This window comes from Macaca fascicularis, chromosome 10 (assembly GCF_037993035.2).
Source record: "Macaca fascicularis isolate 582-1 chromosome 10, T2T-MFA8v1.1".
In the NCBI taxonomy this organism is placed as follows: Eukaryota; Metazoa; Chordata; class Mammalia; order Primates; family Cercopithecidae; genus Macaca; species Macaca fascicularis.
Window position 1 is genome coordinate 19,725,162 of NC_088384.1, and position 16,822 is coordinate 19,741,983.

Here is a 16,822-nt window from a genome sequence, read left to right on the forward strand (position 1 = left end):
GCCAGGAGAATCACTTGAATCCGGGAGGCAGAGGTTGCCGTGAGCTGAGATCATGCCATTGTACTCCAGCCTTGGCAACAGGGTGAGACTCCATCTCAAAAAAAAAAAAAAAAAAAAGAAAAGAAAAAAAGAAAAAAAAAAAAGAGAAACGCCAAGCTAGGGCTCTCTGCTTCACTGTGCTCTGGAAATGGGCAGGAGGAGCCATTTTTCATCTATGGCTTGTTCTATTCCTGGTTTTTCTATTTCCATAAGGCACATTTATTACAGTTCTACCTGCTAAGAGCTGTAAAGGACGTGGTAACAGATGTGGCTCCTGCCCTCTAAGTCTGAGGGGTTTATGTAATGAAGACAGTGATGTAGGCAGAACTAAAGATGGGAAAATGCCTGTCTTCTTTCCTGGACTGAGTTCCTTGGGGAGGTGCTGTGTCACATCCTCTACATAATCTGCATTCCATAATTTTTCACCGAAGAATATATGAAGTCAAATATGCAAACTAAATGGGTAGGCTACTACGCACTGTAAGCTGCCTATCTACAGGCTGATTATATGATGAGGAGGTGGAGCGACCTCTACCTCCCGGGTTCAAGCAATTCTCGTGCATCCAGCCTCCTGAGTAGCTGGGATTACAGGCGTGTGCCACCACGACCGGCTAAATTTTGTATTTTTAGTAGAGACAGGGTTTCACCATTTTGGCCAGGCTGGTCTTGAACTGCTGACCTCAGGTGATCCGCCTGCCTCGGTCTCCCAAAGTGCTGGGATTACAGGTGTAAGCTACCGCACCCACCCTGCTTTCTCCCTACTTTCTTTTTTTTTTTTTTTTGAGACGGAGTCTCGCTCTGTCGCCCAGGCTGGAGTGCAGTGGCCGGATCTCAGCTCACTGCAAGCTCCGCCTCCCGGATTTACGCCATTCTCCTGCCTCAGCCTCCCAAGTAGCTGGGACTACAGGCGCCCGCCACCTCGCCTGACTAGTTTTTTGTATTTTTAGTAGAGACGGGGTTTCACCATGTTAGCCAGGATGGTCTCGATCTCCTGACCTTGTGATCCGCCCGTCTCGGCCTCCCAAAGTGCTGGGATTACAGGCTTGAGCCACCGCGCCCGGCCTCTCTCCCTACTTTCTAATTAAAGCTATTGATTTCCTTAGCATGGATCAGCCTGACCAAAGTAATTTTTTTTAACCTCATTTCTTTCTTAGGTCACCAGGAAAGAACTTTGTTTTTTATTATAAAAAGGCAGTGTAACCACATGGTTCCTGGCCACCTGGCTGTCCACTCAGGGAGAATGCAAGCCAGAAATGCAGTAAGGGCAGGGTGCTCCTATCCCTGGGGAGGGGATATAATCATCTCCACCTGCCCTGAAGAAGATGAAGGAGGAGCTGTAGGTCACAGCCTAGGGGCTGAGGAAGATGAAGGAGGAGCTGTAGGTCACAGCCTAGGGGCTGAGGAAGATGGACACTTTTCTAACTCTTTCTGAGATGGACCTTATGGGTGGGCTGATGTGTCGTTTAGAGCCACAGTTGCACTTAAAGCTCCACCCTATGCAAAAGCTACATATGAAAGTACTCTAGGCAGGCACCTTGCTAGGCATTATAGAAGGAAACACAAATAGGAAAACCATACCCCTGCCCTCCAGGGGCCCCCAAGTCACTGGAATACAGAGTGTTTTGAAAGAAAGGGAAAGAGGAATTCAGAGAGGGAACATTTGGGAATCCCTGGAGGAACACTCTGACAGGTATAGAAGGTGGGAGAGGTGTAAGTGTAGAAGGTGGGAGAGGTTAGGTGTAGAAGGTGGGGAGTTTAGGTGTGGAAGGTGGGGGGGGTTTAGCTGTGGAAGGTGGGGGTGTTCAGGTGTGGAAGGTGGGGGGGTTTAGGTGTAGAGGGTGGGGGGGTTTAGTTGTGGAAGGTGGGGGTGTTTAGGTGTGGAGTGTGGGGGTGTTTAGGTGTGGAAGGTGGGGAGTTTAGGTGTGGAAGGTGGGGGGTTTAGGTGTGAAAGGTGGGGGAAGGTTAGGTGTGGAAGGTAGAGGTACAGAAGGTGGGGGTTTAGGTGTGGAAGGTGAGGGGGTTTAGGTGTGGAAGGTGGGGGGGTTTAGGTGTAGAGGGTGGGGGGGTTTAGCTGTGGAAGGTGGGGGTGTTCAGGTGTGGAAGGTGGGGGGGTTTAGGTGTAGAGGGTGGGGGGGTTTAGCTGTGGAAGGTGGGGGTGTTCAGGTGTGGAAGGTGGGGGGGTTTAGGTGTAGAGGGTGGGGGGGTTTAGTTGTGGAAGGTGGGGGTGTTTAGGTGTGGAAGGTGGGGGTTTTAGGTGTGGAAGGTGGGGTTTAGTTGTGGAAGGTGGGGGGGTTTAGGTGTGGAAGGTGGGGGGTTTAGGTGTGAAAGGTGGGGGAAGGTTAGGTGTGGAAGGTAGAGGTACAGAAGGTGGGGGTTTAGGTGTGGAAGGTGAGGGGGTTTAGGTGTGAAAGGTGAGGGGTTTAGGTGTGCAAGGTGGGGAGTTTAGGTGTGGAAGGTGAGGGGAGAGTAGGTGTGGAAGGTGGAGGTACAGAAGGTGGGGGTTTAGGTGTGGAAGGTGGGGGTTTTAGGTGTGGAAGGTGGGGTTTAGTTGTGGAAGGTGGGGGGGTTTAGGTGTGGAAGGTGAGGGGGTTTAGGTGTGGAAGGTGGGGGGTTTAGGTGTGGAAGGTGGGGGGAGAGTAGGTGTGGAAGGTGGAGGTACAGAAGGTAGGGGTTTAGGTGTGGAAGGTAGGGGGTTTAGGTGAGGAGCACACTGCAGCAGGGTTTGGTACAATGAAGCAGAGGACTGGTCGGAAAACAGGTGAGGGTATCTGTAGTAGAAAAAGCAGGCTGAGGAGGAAAGGGTAATAGTTCCTGGGAAGATATGACCAGAATCTGGACTGAGGGGGATGAGGAGGAGAATGCAGTGAAGGAAAAAAGCAGACTTAACAAATAAAGGCCACGTTCTGAGTGATATCCCGCCAGCAGAGCAAGCAGAGTAAGAGCTACTTAGAAACTAGTGAGTTAGCAGGGTCCCCCCGGGTGATTGCTGTCTACTGAGGGTTCACTAGGTGCATCACCGGGCTCTCCAGAACATCAGAGAACTCGCCCGGCTTCCCCATGAGGGTTAAGAAAATGGAGGCTCACCAGTTCCAGAATTGCTCATGGTTCCTCAGCCAGATGCTGGTGGAGGTGGGAGTGGATAAGGCCCTTCTGCTTCCAACATCAAGGCCCTTTCCCATTGACCACTGCACTCTCTACCTTCTGCCCCGATTCTGCACACCCACCATTAGTGGAAGGAGGAAATCAGCCACCTTTGCCTTCATTCCACAGCCTTTGCTAAGCATCTGAGCTAGGTCTATGAAGGGCTAGACCTTAGATGAAGGTCTAAGGTAAGTTGGGGCCATGGTGGGTGTGAGAGGCTAAATAGTCCTATGGCTGTATGAGTGTATATAGGGAGGTAGGGACTATAACAGCTGAAGACGCTTGAATAAGGAGATGACAGGACACTGGAGAAGGTGTAATGAGAGGATTACTGAAGCAAGAACAAGGGGCTTTGTTTTTACCATGACTACTAACATGAAGTGGCCATCAGATACCAGGCTGGTGATGTTTGGAGACAACACAGTCGGGGAGACAGTGAAGTCTAGGACAGGCTTTTCCCTGGCACACATATTAGGTGCCAAGAAATATCTATTGACTCATCTATTGCTTTTTAACCATTCGTCGTATTTTCTTTTTATTGAGACGGAGTCTTGCTCTGTTCTCTGTCGCCTAGGCTGGAGTGCAGTGGCGTGATCTTGGCTCACTGCAAGTTCTGCCTCCTGGGTTCACGCCATTCTCCTGCCTCAGCTTCCCGAGTAGCTGGGACTACAGGCACCCACCACGACGCCCGGCTAATTTTTTTGTATTTTTAGTAGACACGGGGTTTCACCATGTTAGCCAGGATGGTCTCGATCCCCTGACCTCGTGATCCACCCGCCTCGGCCTCCCGAAGTGCTGGGATTACAGGCATGAGCCACCGCGCCCAGCCCATTCGTTGTATTTTCAACCTGCGCTGGGCTCTTGACACATGTTTTGATTTTTCATTTTATATTATCTCCTGAATAGCTTGGCCTAGGGTCTTGTTGGAGGCTAAGGAGAGAGTTCTATGTTCTCCACTCAACTGGAAGAAGAAAATAATGAGGACTGAAAAACAACAGCTACGGGAACCAGGGAAGCAGCGCTAATCTCAAAAACCAATGTAAAGAGTCCTGTTGGAGACAAGCAGTGAATTTACCATTGGTGGAACAGATCCCTTTCTCTAGGAATAAAAAAAATGGGTTTCACTTTGGTAACTGCTATTCAAGATAAACACCAATTTCCTTCCCACTCTTCACGTTCGCTAAGGGACAAACCTGTGTGCAATGGCTTCCTGGAAGAGGTGCATTCGATCCCAGTACGTTTCCGGTTCAAAGCCTGAAAGGAAAAGAATAAATATTGGGTTGCTATCACAAGGTTTGTAATTCTCTCTGGGCCAGTCTTCTGTACCCTTTACTACTCTTGGCAATCAGTCCCCTTGAGCCTAACCTTTGCTTCCCCATACTACGCCCTTTGGGAAAGATTTGCCTCCATCCTAAGGGTCAAAGAAAGGACAGCTGTGTGTTCACACCATCCCTTCCCCCAAGCTATAGCTGGGTCTAGGAAGGTGGAGTCCTCAGCAGCCAGTGTGAGCTACCAGAACTCAATATAAGGCTCATTCCAATGACTTCTTATACCCAAAGCTGAAAGGAGCATATTAAAGTACAAACAGAAGATAAACTATAAATGCATGAAACTATAAACCCCTGGGCTCAAGTGATCCTCCTACCTTAGTCTCCCAAGTACCTAGGACCACAGACATGCACCACTATGCCCAAATTTTTTTTTTTTTTTTTTTAAGCAGAGTATTGCTCTGTTGCCCAGGCTGGAGTGCAGTGGTGCAATCTCAGCTCACTGCAACCTCCTCCTGCCAGGTTCAAGTGATTCTCATGCCTCAGCCTCCCGGGTAGCTGGGATTACAGGCACATGCCACCACACCAGGCTAATTTTTGTATTTTTAGTAGAGATGGGGTTTCACCACGTTGGCCAGGCTGGTCTCGAACTCCTGACTTCAAGTGATCCACCTGCCTCGGCCACCCAAAGTGCTGGGATTACAGGCGTGAGCCACTGTGCCCAGCCCACCTCTACTTTTTTGTATTACCAATCTTCCCACAAGAAAAGGCAAATATAAGCTCCATTTTGGGGGTAGGAAAATTGAAGCAAATAAATATAAAAATAAAAATTTGGGCTTGGTGTGGTGGCTCACACCTGTAATCCCAGCACTTAGGGAGGCTGAGGTAGGAGGATCACCTGAGGTCAGGAGTTTGAGACCAGCCTGGCCAACATGGTGAAACACCATCTCTACCAAAAATACAAAAATTAGCCAGGTGTGGTGGCGCATGCCTGTAATCCCAGCTATTCGGGAGGCTGAGGCAGGAGAATTGCTTGAACCCAGGAGGCGGAGGTTGCAGTGAGCTGAGATTGCACCACTGCACTCCAGCCTGGGCGACAGAGCAAGACTCCATCTCAAAAAACTAAAATAAAGTAAAATAAAATAAAAATTTGGCTGGGCGCGGTGGCTCATGCCTGTAATTCCAGCACTTTGGGAGGCCGAGGTGGATGGATCACGAGGTCAGGAGATCAAGACCATCCTGACTAACACGGTGAAATCCTGTCTCTACTAAAAATACAAAAAAAAATTAGCTCGGCATGGTGGTGGGCACCTATAGTACCAGCTATTTGAGACGCTGAGGCAGAAGAATGGCATGAACCCCAGAGGCAGAGCTTGCAGTGAGCCAAGACTGCGCCACTGCACTCCAGCCTGGGTGACTAAGCAAGACTCCGTCTCAAAAAATAAAAAATAAAAAAATAAAAATTTGAAGAGTGATTGGCTGGGGAGGACAGCAGAAGAGGTAAGTCCCCTCCTCCATAACCCACTTCATTACTCCAGCCTCGTGCCTTCTGCAAGGCTCTTGCTGAGGACCAAGAGTGGACAGGGGAGGGAGGAGGGCCGGGGAAGGTTGGACGACCATAGCATGGGAGCCCAGGCTGCTCTGAGGAAGGAGGTGCTGAGGCCTGAGGTGGTAATTGCACAGCCATCTCAAAGACCAGAGTGCCTGTGGTGCTTTTGTTAATCTTTCCACATTTGGAATTTTCTGCCTGTGATGGATTTGAGGATTTGGGGCACCTAAAGAGCAAAAAGCAGCCAGGCACGGTGGCTCACGCCTGTAATCCCAGCACTTTGGGAAGCCGAGGAGGGCGGACTACCTGAGGTCAGGAGTTCAAGACCTGCCTGGCCAACATGGTGAAATCCCATCTCTACAAAAATACAAAAAAAATTACCCAGGCATGATGGCGTGTGCCTGTAATCCCAGCTACTCAGGAGGCTGAGGCAGGAGAATCGCTTGAATCGGGAGGTGGAGGTTGCAGTGAGATGACATCACGCCACTGTACTCCAGCCTGGGTGACAGAGCGAGACTCCGTCACACACACACACACACACACACACACACACACACACACACACACACACGGCAAAAAGCAAAAAAGACTTTGGCTTTAAACAGAAAATCCACATACAGCACATTCTTGTCAGATTTTTAAGATTTTGAATTTGCTGCTATAGGAAATGGCAAGAACAGGAAGAGAAGAGGCACAGAAGCAAGAAAATCGATTTTCAGATTCAAATCCTTATTCCTTTAAACTGGGACCCTTTCTGCAGCTGTAACCATGGCAACCAACAGAGGCTGCTGGTCTTGAAGACTGAGTTACAACTGGCAGGGAAAAACAACTTGCACGAAAATGTCCTCCAACGCCAGCCCTGTGGGCAACCCTGTGCTTTTATAGCAAAGGTGGAAAACCCCGAAAGAGTCTTTGGACAGTGTCGGGGGAAGATACCTCTGTCCCTTCAACATAATAAAAACAATAGTACCAGGAGCTGCTTGGCTTAAAACGGTCCCATATGAACACAATCATCTGGCATTTCAGGACTGCATAAATGGTCCTCTCTCAGCCATACCACTGTGAGGTTAAACAAGAACATGTGTGTTTCAAGGGGGCTTTGTAAGCTCTGTGTGTCCCACAGTCTATAGCCTCCAGCAGGTAGGGCCTCTGTGGGGCTTGCTTGGGACCCCGGTTATCACTTAGAACATTGTGTCTATAAAAAAATATCTTCCAAACTGTAAACAAAAAACACACAGATGGGCTTTTGGAAGAAAAGCTGTTTGCACCATGAGGGCAGCCTGTCACATGGAAATTGCAGGAATACTTAGCTTGGCCTAATCCACCTGGGGAGACCTCCGTATCTTTTGGGCCAGTTCCCTGCCACTGATCACGACACAGACTTACAAGGGCACAAGAAGAAAGCATCTCCCTTACGTCAAACGTTATTTCCTTCACAGCTCTAATCTTTATACCTGAGAAACCTCAGGGCTCCTGATGTATCAGCATCAAACCTAGCTTTACGTTTTAAAAAAGATCATCTGTGAACTCATCAAAAGCTTTGTAGGAGCTATTTATACATGCATCCGCAACGAGCACTTGGTGATAAAAAGCTATATGCTGTGTCAAGTGCAGCTTGTCTTTGATCTGTCCTAAACCTGCCCTCACGGTTCTGGGGGTCTGGTGTGGAGCAGCAGGTCCAGGCTGACCCTGGGTACTCTCTTTCCGATTGACAACCTTTCCCAGAGGGAAGGGCTCTGATTTGGGTCCTGCTATCATCCTCTGATCCTGCTTTGTCTTCCCTGAGATGCATGACTCGAGTCACACGCACTGTTCCAGAGGCTGACATGCCACAGCTTTGCAGAAAAGGATGCTGTTTCCTGTTTTGCTTTTCATGCCCTCCCTTTCCTGGCCTTTTTGCATGAAATAGCATATGCAAGTCTCCCGTGAGGTTTAATTCCCTGCAGCCCAAATCAGTTAGGCTGGAGCATATGAAAGGAGAGCGTGGGAGAACACCAGTGCTGCCTGTGATTTATAGAGTTTAGCGCCCTCTCCCACCCACCACTCTGCTCCAGGCAGCTCCTGACACTCTCATTTTAGGAATAAGGAATTCGAGACTCAGAGACATGAAATGATTTGTCCAGGGTTATCCAGCCACTAAGTCAAGAACCAGGATCCTTTAGAACCTTGATCCTTTTGGCCCCTTGTTGAAAGGTTCTCCCTTTTCCCTAGCCGTGTTGACTGGATACCCAGAGTGGTGTCCTTGGTAGGGACGGGGTCTTACTGGTTGAGACAGAACCGCCAGAAGGGAGTATTTCTTACTATCAAACAGGTGCTCGCTGCCCTCCTTGAGCAAGCAGCTGATGTTGAGTGGGATGAAGAGCTGGGCACGAAGGGGGTCGCCATACAGGTAACTGGGCAGTGCAAAAGGCCCCTCCAAAACTGGGACCAACAAAAAGCCACAGGAGGTGGCTTTCCGATGCCAACCTTGGACCTGGCAGAAAGTACAAAAACAGACAATATCATCTGCAAGTTCTTTCAAACAAAAGAAAATACTTCCCAAGGAGCAAACCCTCCAGAAAGGCAGCATGCACATTGATTGGCATGCTCATTTATTCATGTTCGCTGGCTGCAAATTGGTCCTGGACAGGCAAAAATGCAGTTTAACATCCTGACAAATACTAGAAAAACTGTGAGCTAAGCACACAGCTCCTCTTTATGGCCTAAACTTCTGCACCTTCGGTGTTTCTTTTAGAAAGAACGGTCTGCACAGAGTTGAAATCCTTCCTATTCTAGGGGATGTTGGAGAAAGGTCATAGGATAGAGGTTAAGTCTTTCTAATTTTGTCTTTTTTTTTTTTTTTTTTTTTTTGAGACAGTCTTGCTCTGTTGCCCAGGCTGGAGTACAGTGGCCAGATCTCAGCTCACTGCAACCTCCACCTCCCGGGTTCAAGGAATTCTCCCACCTGAGACTCCCGGGTAGCTGGGACTATAGGCGTGCACTACCATGTCCAGTTAATTTTTGTATTTTTAGTAGAGACAGGGTTTCGCCAGTTGGCCAGGATGGTCTCGAACTCCTGACTCAGGTGATCCGCTGGCCTCAGCCTCCCAAATGCTAGGTTTATAGGCATGAGCCACTGCACCCAGCCTAATTTTGTACTTTACCAGGAACTTCAGTTCAAAGTATCAAACAGGAAAACAACTCACTCCAGCTGGCTGAGAGAAATGTGACGCAGGGTGGGAAATGACCATGGTGGCTTCTGATAATGGTTAACCCTGATCTGACAGAGTGAGAGACTACCAAATTCTATCTGTCCAAAGATGAGAACAAAAGTTACAGGGGCAAAAAGATAAACCTACCATCAATAACATTTTCTTAGGGAACACTGGCAATTTTCTAGATCTTGAGATACTCTTTTTAACCATAAAAATGACGTATGTTAAAAAATAAAAAAGTTGATCGATGTGGCTCTCGCATACAGATGATTTTTGTGTCAAGTATTGTTTCCAAAAAAATACAGTTGGGACACAGCTTGACTTAAACAAATGATTATGTAAAAAATTAAAGGATACCACCTTTATCTTTTCTCTCAGGAATGTTCATAACAAAAATAACAAAAAAAAAAGCCGAGATCTCCATTTGACCAAAATAATTCCTAAGGCTTGGTCAAAATCTGATTTTTAACAAATGGGGACACTGCCTTAAAATAATAATTAACTTACATACACTAAAGTTTTAAAAGCTTAATAAAATAATGATAAAGAGATTAGCAGCTTTCAGTGGGTTTTACATGAACAGATGCGAAAAGTGTACTTTATGGAGACAGCTGCTAAATTCCTCTAAGGAAATGAACACTGTCTCTCTTGCCCAACTGTAACTATGTGTGTGTGTCTATGAATGCTGTGGTCATGCTGTTTTGGGATATGCTTATCTAGTAAGGGCCAGCAAGGAGAGTGCTTATGCCTACTGGGTCAGAGAGCTAGTTTTACCTGAAAGAAGTGGTCACGCTGGTATCAGTGAGCTGGGGAAGGGCTAGTGTCCTCTGTGAGCTGAGCAGAATGAGCAGTGGGTTGTCTTTTTTTATTTGGACCTTAAGGATGTTCCCCAGATGGGAGTCTTTCCAAGGGAGGGGTCCTTGAAGATGCTAATGCCATGTGGAGGCAGACAGAGACCCGGACAAATTGCTTTCCCAGGATACCATGTTTTGTGGGATAAAACTTAGCCTATGAGCTCTGGACAAAAAAAAAACAAAAAACATATAAAACCTGCTGGCCCATGCTGTACTCATTTCTCTTTGCTTATCTCCTCGCTTTTAGTAAACTCTTTTTGAACTTCCCAGCTGTTCTCTGCTGTATGAAGAGATGGCTGGGCTGGTGTTGAGAGAAGTGAGATTCAGTAGAAGCCACAGAAGAATATTCTTTTTGGCTATACTGGAGAGTGTATAAAAAGGAGTGGTAGACTATAAAGATGGTTAAGGAGCGCTCCTGGAAGATACTGACAACTTGGCTAAGGAGTGAGCACTGTGATGGGGGATGGTCAGGGATGGCTTCTTAGTGTAGGAGCAATGAATGGCCTGATTAGAGATGCAGGCCAGGATGAAACAGAAGGAGAAAGGACAGGCAGGAAGGCCAGTTAAAACAGGGCTTCTCAACCTTGGCACTTGTGACATTTTGGGCTGGTTATTCTTTGTTGTGGGGGCTGCCCTGAGCATTACAGGATGGTGAGCAGCACTGCTGGTCTCTACCCACTGAACGCCAGTAGCACCCACCCTGTCCTCATCGCTTTCTTTCTTTTTCTTTTTCCAAGATGAAGTCTCACTCTGTCACCCAGGCTGGAGTGCAGTAGCATGATCTCAGCCCACTACAACCTCCATCTCCTAGGTTCAAGTGATTTTTGTGCCTCAGCTTCTTGAGTAGCTGGGACTACAGGCGTGCAGTACCATGCCTGGGTAATTTTTATGTTTTCAGAAGAGACAGGGTTTCACCATGTTGGCCAGGCTAGTCTCTAACTCCCGACCTTGAGTGATCTGCCCGCCTCGGCCTCCTAAGGCGTTAGCCACTGTGCCCAGCCACCCCCTTCTATCTTCAGATACTGCCAAATGATCCCGGATGGCAAAATTGCCCCAGGTAAAGAACCACTGAGTTCAAAGCAGTGATGTTTACTGACGGGACTGGTTAACTATGGTGTAAACAAATAATAGAATACTCTCCAGCCCTTAAAAACAACGAAGCAAAACAAAAACAAACAAAAACCCAATAACAATAATAATAAAAAAAAATCCCAAGGCAGATTTATTTGTACTGACATGGAACACATAGGTGATAGAAAAAATGCAATGTAAGTAGTATGTATCCAATGCTACCGCCTCTGTTGAAAAAAAAAAGTAACGTGATTTTGTCCATGCTTAGAATCTCTGTGGAAATGTACTCAACAAAGCGGTAGTGGTGGTTGCTTTTAGATGAAAGTCCCAGGGAATGAAAGTGGGAAATAGACTTACTTTTCACTCTAAACCAGTGATTCTCAACAGGGAGCAATACTCCCCCTTCCTGGGAGAGTATTGTGGCAATATCTGGAGACATTTTGATTACCACACCTCGGGCTGTGCTACTAGCATTTAGTGGGTAGAGGCTAGGGTTGTTGCTCAATTTCCTATAAGATGTAGGACTCCCCCACAGAGAATTATCTGGCCTCAGATGTCAATAGTGCCAAGGCTAAGAAACCCTGATTCTACCCTTTTTGATCACTTGAAATTTTTACTATGTTTAATTTTTTTAAAAAAGTTACTCCAGTAGTCCTAATGAATGGTAATAAGAGCCTGAACTAAAAAATTAAAGTGACATGAATCTCTACCAAGCATCTCCATGCCCCACTGTGAGGTGAGCCAAAGGCCCGATGACATGCATGAAGGTTCTCACCATCTCGAAGAGTACTGCTGCGGTCACCGCCATCCAGTGCAGCTTGATCTCAAAGGCTGCGTTCAGAGAAAAGTTGCCATGGTAATAACAGCTGCACCACTCCAGCCGGTCTGTGCGGTTGTTCACATCAACATCCAGGGTCACAGTCCTCTGCTCTGGGACAGTGGCAGCTATGTCAGCACACAGGAGGGGCCCCAAGAGAGCGAGAAAAGGAGTGGGATGAAGAACAAACAACTAAGTATCCAGATATGAAACTATATACAAGATGCTATTGCATGTATAGCATGTATAATGCCTAAAAGAAAACTGCAGATTCTAGAAGTTTCCTGGAAATCATCTAGACTAGAGATTGGAAAACTTTCTGTAAAAGGCTCCATTATAAATATTTCACATTTTGTGAGACATATGGTTTCTGTTGCAACTACTCAACTCTGCTATTGTAGTGCAAAAGCAGCCACGAACGTTACATAATCAATGTGCTTGGCTATATTCCAATAAAACTTTAAAAAAGCAGACTGAGTTTTAGGGCGGTTAAACTATTCTGTATGATATTATAATGTTAGATATGTGCCACTGTCCAAACCTATAGAATATACACCACCAGCCGGGCACAGTGGCTCATGCCTGTAATTCCAGCACTTCGGGAGGCCGAGGTGCTGGAATCGAGACCATCCTGGCCAACATGGTGAAACTCTGTCACTACTAAAAATACAAAAATTAGCTGGGTGTGGTGGCGCGCACCTGTGGTCCCAACTACTCGGGAGGCTGAGGCAAGACAATCGCTTGAATTTGGGAGGCAGAGGTTGCAGTGAGCTGAGACAGCACCATTGCACTCCAGCCTGGCGACACAGCGAGACTCCATCTCAAAAAAAAAAAAAAAAAAAGAATATACAACACCAAGAGTGAACCCTGAAATGTAAACCATGGATTCTGGGTGACAATGATGTCAATGTAAGTTTATGGATTGTACCTTGTAAAAATGGACTACTCCGTCTGGGGATGTTGATAGTGGGGGCAGCAGGTTGTGGGGGTGGAAGTCAAACGATGTATAGTAATTTTCTTTCTTTCTTTTTTAGAGATGGAGTCTCATTCTGTCACCCAGGCTGGAGTGCAGTAGCATGATCTTGGCTCCCTGCAACCTCTGCCTCCCAGGCTCAAGTGATTCTCTTGCTTCAGTCTCCCAAGTAGCTGGGATTACAGGTGTGTGCCACCACACCCGGCTAATTTTTGTACGTTTAGGAGAGATGGGGTTTTGCCATGTTGGCCAGGCTGGTCTCAAACTCATGACCTCAGGTGATCCACCCGCCTCAGCCTCCCAAAGTGCTGGGATTACAGGTTTGAGCCACCATGCTGGCCAGATGTATAGGAACTTTCTATCAGATTCTGCTATGAACCGAAAACTCCTCTAAAAGAAATAGTCAATTATAAACGAACAAATGGTAAGCCAGACTTGGCTGCTTAAGCCATAGTTTACTTCTCCCTAAGTAATCCAACCCCTTCATTTACAGATGAGGAAACGGCAGCCCAGGGAGAGAAGATGCCTTGGCCAAGATCATGGAATCAGAACCTCAGCCAGGCTAACCCCTAGAACTTTTTATTTCAGTGCCTATGAAAAAAAAACACAATGGGCAAACAGCCCAGACCACCAGTGACAAGTCTTGCTTTTCAGGTTTCAACCCAGGAAGACAGTAGTTCTACAATCTTTTCTCAAGAAATGAAACCTTATAATGAAGCTTAACACCCGGTCCCATCATTGACATGTTGCTCAAGGATGCTGGGTGAGTACCAGGCTTACTCATCCTATCTGAGACTTCTGCTCAGAAATCCTACTCAACTCAAGATAGGATGTTTTAGAGATGTGTCAGACAATCAAGTTCCTGACCAGGCTAAAGCCCTAAAATAGGCTTAGAAGCAAAGAAAAGGTCAGGCCTCTGTTCTGCTTGGCTGGGCACTGCCAGACCTAGGGTTTCTTTTTGTTAGTTTTTTCCTCCCTGAGGCACAGTCTCAAGAGATCCTGAGAACATGTGCCCCCAGACCTAGGGTTTCTATAAACTATAATCCGCCCCTCATTCTCCCTTACCCCCAAGAATTCAATAGTTTTCTTTAGCTGAAGTGGTCACTTCAGTTCTGGGTTCTACAGACAGAATCCCTGAGTGTGGGTTTTTCTCCCTGACAAGGATAAACAGCTATTGAGTCAGCAATTTTAATGAGCTTCTGTTGTAAGGCAGGAGAGCTCCAGCTAGCTCACTAATGGCATTCAGGCGAACTGGCATTCGGCTGCCACATGTACCACTTACCATTCTCACAAAAGACTAAGTCCAGGCAGTGTGGTTAGCAAGATGAATATGAGAGCAGGGATTAACCAAAAGTTGACAGAAACTGGAGAAAGAGAACGCCTGAAAGAGCTGCTGAGAGCTAAATTAATTGAATGTGGCTGAAAGGATGAGTTGATAAAGATAATGTAAAGATAATGATTTTAAGTGATATGTGTTTTGCTTTTGCATTAAGAGGTAAAGAAAAAGGACTAGAACACGTTACTGTTGATGACTTGGTGCCTGAAATCACTCCAAAAGGCAGAGCCCTAGTACTTGACAGTTTAAAGAAGGAGCTCCTACAAAAAATAAAAGCATTCCTTGCTCAGCCTGTCAGTCTTTAAGATTGACCTAATTGTGTTGCTCTGTGGTATTATTTTTGAAAGTAATATTTGCCATAAATTAGAAAACGATTCCCAAAATAAAATTCTTTTTTTAGCCAGGCATGGTGGCTCACGCCTGTAATCCCAAAACTTTGGGAGGCCAAGGCAGGCAGATCACCTGAGGTCAGGAGTTCAAGACTAACCTGACCAACATGGAGAAACCCCGTCTCTAATAAAAATACAAAAAATTAGCCGGGCGTGGTGGTGCATGCCTGTAATCCTAGTTACTCGGGAGGCTGAGGCAGGAGAATCGCTTGAATCTGGGAGGCAAAGGTTGCAGTGAGCCGAGATCGCACCATTGTACTCTAGCCTGAGCAACAAGAGCAAAACTCCATCTCAAAATTAAAAAAAAAAAAATTTTTTTAATGTTTTTATTGAGACTGAATCTCACTTTGTTGCCCGGGTTCAGGAGATTCTTGTGTCTCAGCCTCCCAAGTAGCTGGGCCTACAGGTGCACGTCACCACGCCCAGCTAATTTTTGCATTTTAATAGAGTTGGGGTTTCCCCATGTTGGCCAGGCTTGTCTTGAACTCCTGACCTTAATTGATCTGCCTGCCTCGGCCCCCGAAAGTGCTGGGATAATAATGAGCCACAAAGCCTGGCCAAAATCCCTTTTTGTATGATGATATATGGTTTTCAGTAGTGATATCTACACTGTATTGATTTTTTCCTCAAATTTTAATAAATATCTCATGAATGGAAAAACAAACAAACAAAAAAACCTAGAACATGCAAATGGGAAAAGTTCTTGATTTGGAGTTGGAAGATCTAAGCTCGGCCATTTAGTAACCACGTCTCAGAGAGCATTGCTTCACCTCTCCTGGTTTAGTTCCTGGACTACAAACTGAGATGTGTCAGCCCAGCTGCTTCATAGAGATGGATGAGAATCAGGTTAAGCATGGATTAGAAAGGAGTGTGGACCTACTCTCTTGCCTTCTCCAGCCACCTAACTTGTAACTCTCCTCTTTTCCTTCTGTTCCTGCTGGTCTTTTCTCCCAATTTAGGCCATGAGTTCACCAGTGTTCAATCTGAGGCCTGTCTGTGCCTCCGACGGACACTGCTTGGCTGTCTGTGACATTTAAGGCTAAAGAACTTGGTCATTCCAATGCTAAAAGGCTCACCAAAACTAGATTCTGTCTTTGCTTCATGTTCTGGATTCCTGATACTGCCAGAATAACCCTTTACTTAGTCAAAATCAAAAGAAGTTTTGCCCTCTGGTCTTGGACACTGTGTTTCTTCCCAAGAGAAAAGTCTGTGTCACAAAGACAAGGATGCTCAATAAATACCAGCAGTGGCCTCATGCATCTCTTCTCTCTCATCTGGCATGTTAAGTTCAGAACATGCTGGCCTGGGCCAGGAAGTACACTGCTCAACCAAGTGGTTACCGGCTGAAGATACTACTGGCCCTGTACTTCCGAGTTAGATTCGGCAGTACATATGTTTCTCGCAGGATTATGATGTTGACAAAGATGTGAGCCCAGCTGAGTTCAGCTTTCTGGTTCATTGAATCATTACTTGAGTTCCATGAAAACCAACTTATTCACACAAGACCAATAAATACATGCAAGCCCAGAGGAGGAACAGGCCGAGCATCCTTCACCCAGGTCATAGTCAGGGGGTTATCAGTACCTGGGGAAGGGGACAGTGTCAGCAGAGGAGAAAAATGCAACCCCAGGTAGGGGAGTGATACTCTACATAACAATCAGAGGTGCCCAGGTACGGAACAAGTAGTCTTGGGAGTGAGTGCTATGTTGAGGGGGGTTTTCAAAGAGAATCTTGCTCCCCACTTATCAGGAGTGCTGCAGAAAACATTCAAGTGTCAGGGTTTGGACAGAGGTGCTCTAAATTCCCTCCTGACTCCAAAATCCAGTGGGCCATCAAGAAAAGGCTGGGACCGGGTGCAGTGGCTCATGCCTGTAATATTAGCACTTTGGGAGGCCGAGGTGGGAGGATTGCTTGAGTCCAGGAGTTCAAGACCAGCCTGGGCAACAAAGACCCTGTCTCCACAAAATATCAAAAAATTAACCAGGCATGCTGGCACATGCCTGTGCTCCCAGCCACTTCGGAGGCTGAGGCAGGAGGGTTACTTGAACCCAGGAGGTTGAGGCTGCAACAAGCTAGGATCATGCCACCACACTTCAGCCTGGGCAACAGAGCAAGACTCTGTGTCAAAAACACAAACAAACAGCCAGGCTGGTGGCTCACTACCGTAATCCCAGCACTTTGGGAGGCTAAG

The 16,822-nt window shown here is 46.7% G+C and overlaps 1 protein-coding gene across 47 annotated transcripts in view; it reads right to left on the bottom strand.

The window, feature by feature from the left end:
• Nucleotides 1-16,822, bottom strand: part of DEPDC5 (DEP domain containing 5, GATOR1 subcomplex subunit) — a 166,778-nt gene that overhangs the window by 12,540 nt on the left and 137,416 nt on the right. For all 47 annotated transcript variants that reach the window (XR_010578372.2, XR_010578375.1, XR_010578374.1 and 44 more), the window contains 3 exons: nucleotides 11,892-12,061; nucleotides 8,299-8,470; nucleotides 4,374-4,434 (listed from right to left, as the gene is read on the bottom strand). Coding sequence is in view for 41 of the 47 variants with exons in the window: in XM_074003906.1 (XP_073860007.1) it covers nucleotides 4,374-4,434; nucleotides 8,299-8,470; nucleotides 11,892-12,061 (403 nt within the window). In the remaining 6 variants the exon portion in view is untranslated. The remainder of the gene's footprint in view (nucleotides 1-4,373; nucleotides 4,435-8,298; nucleotides 8,471-11,891; nucleotides 12,062-16,822) is intronic.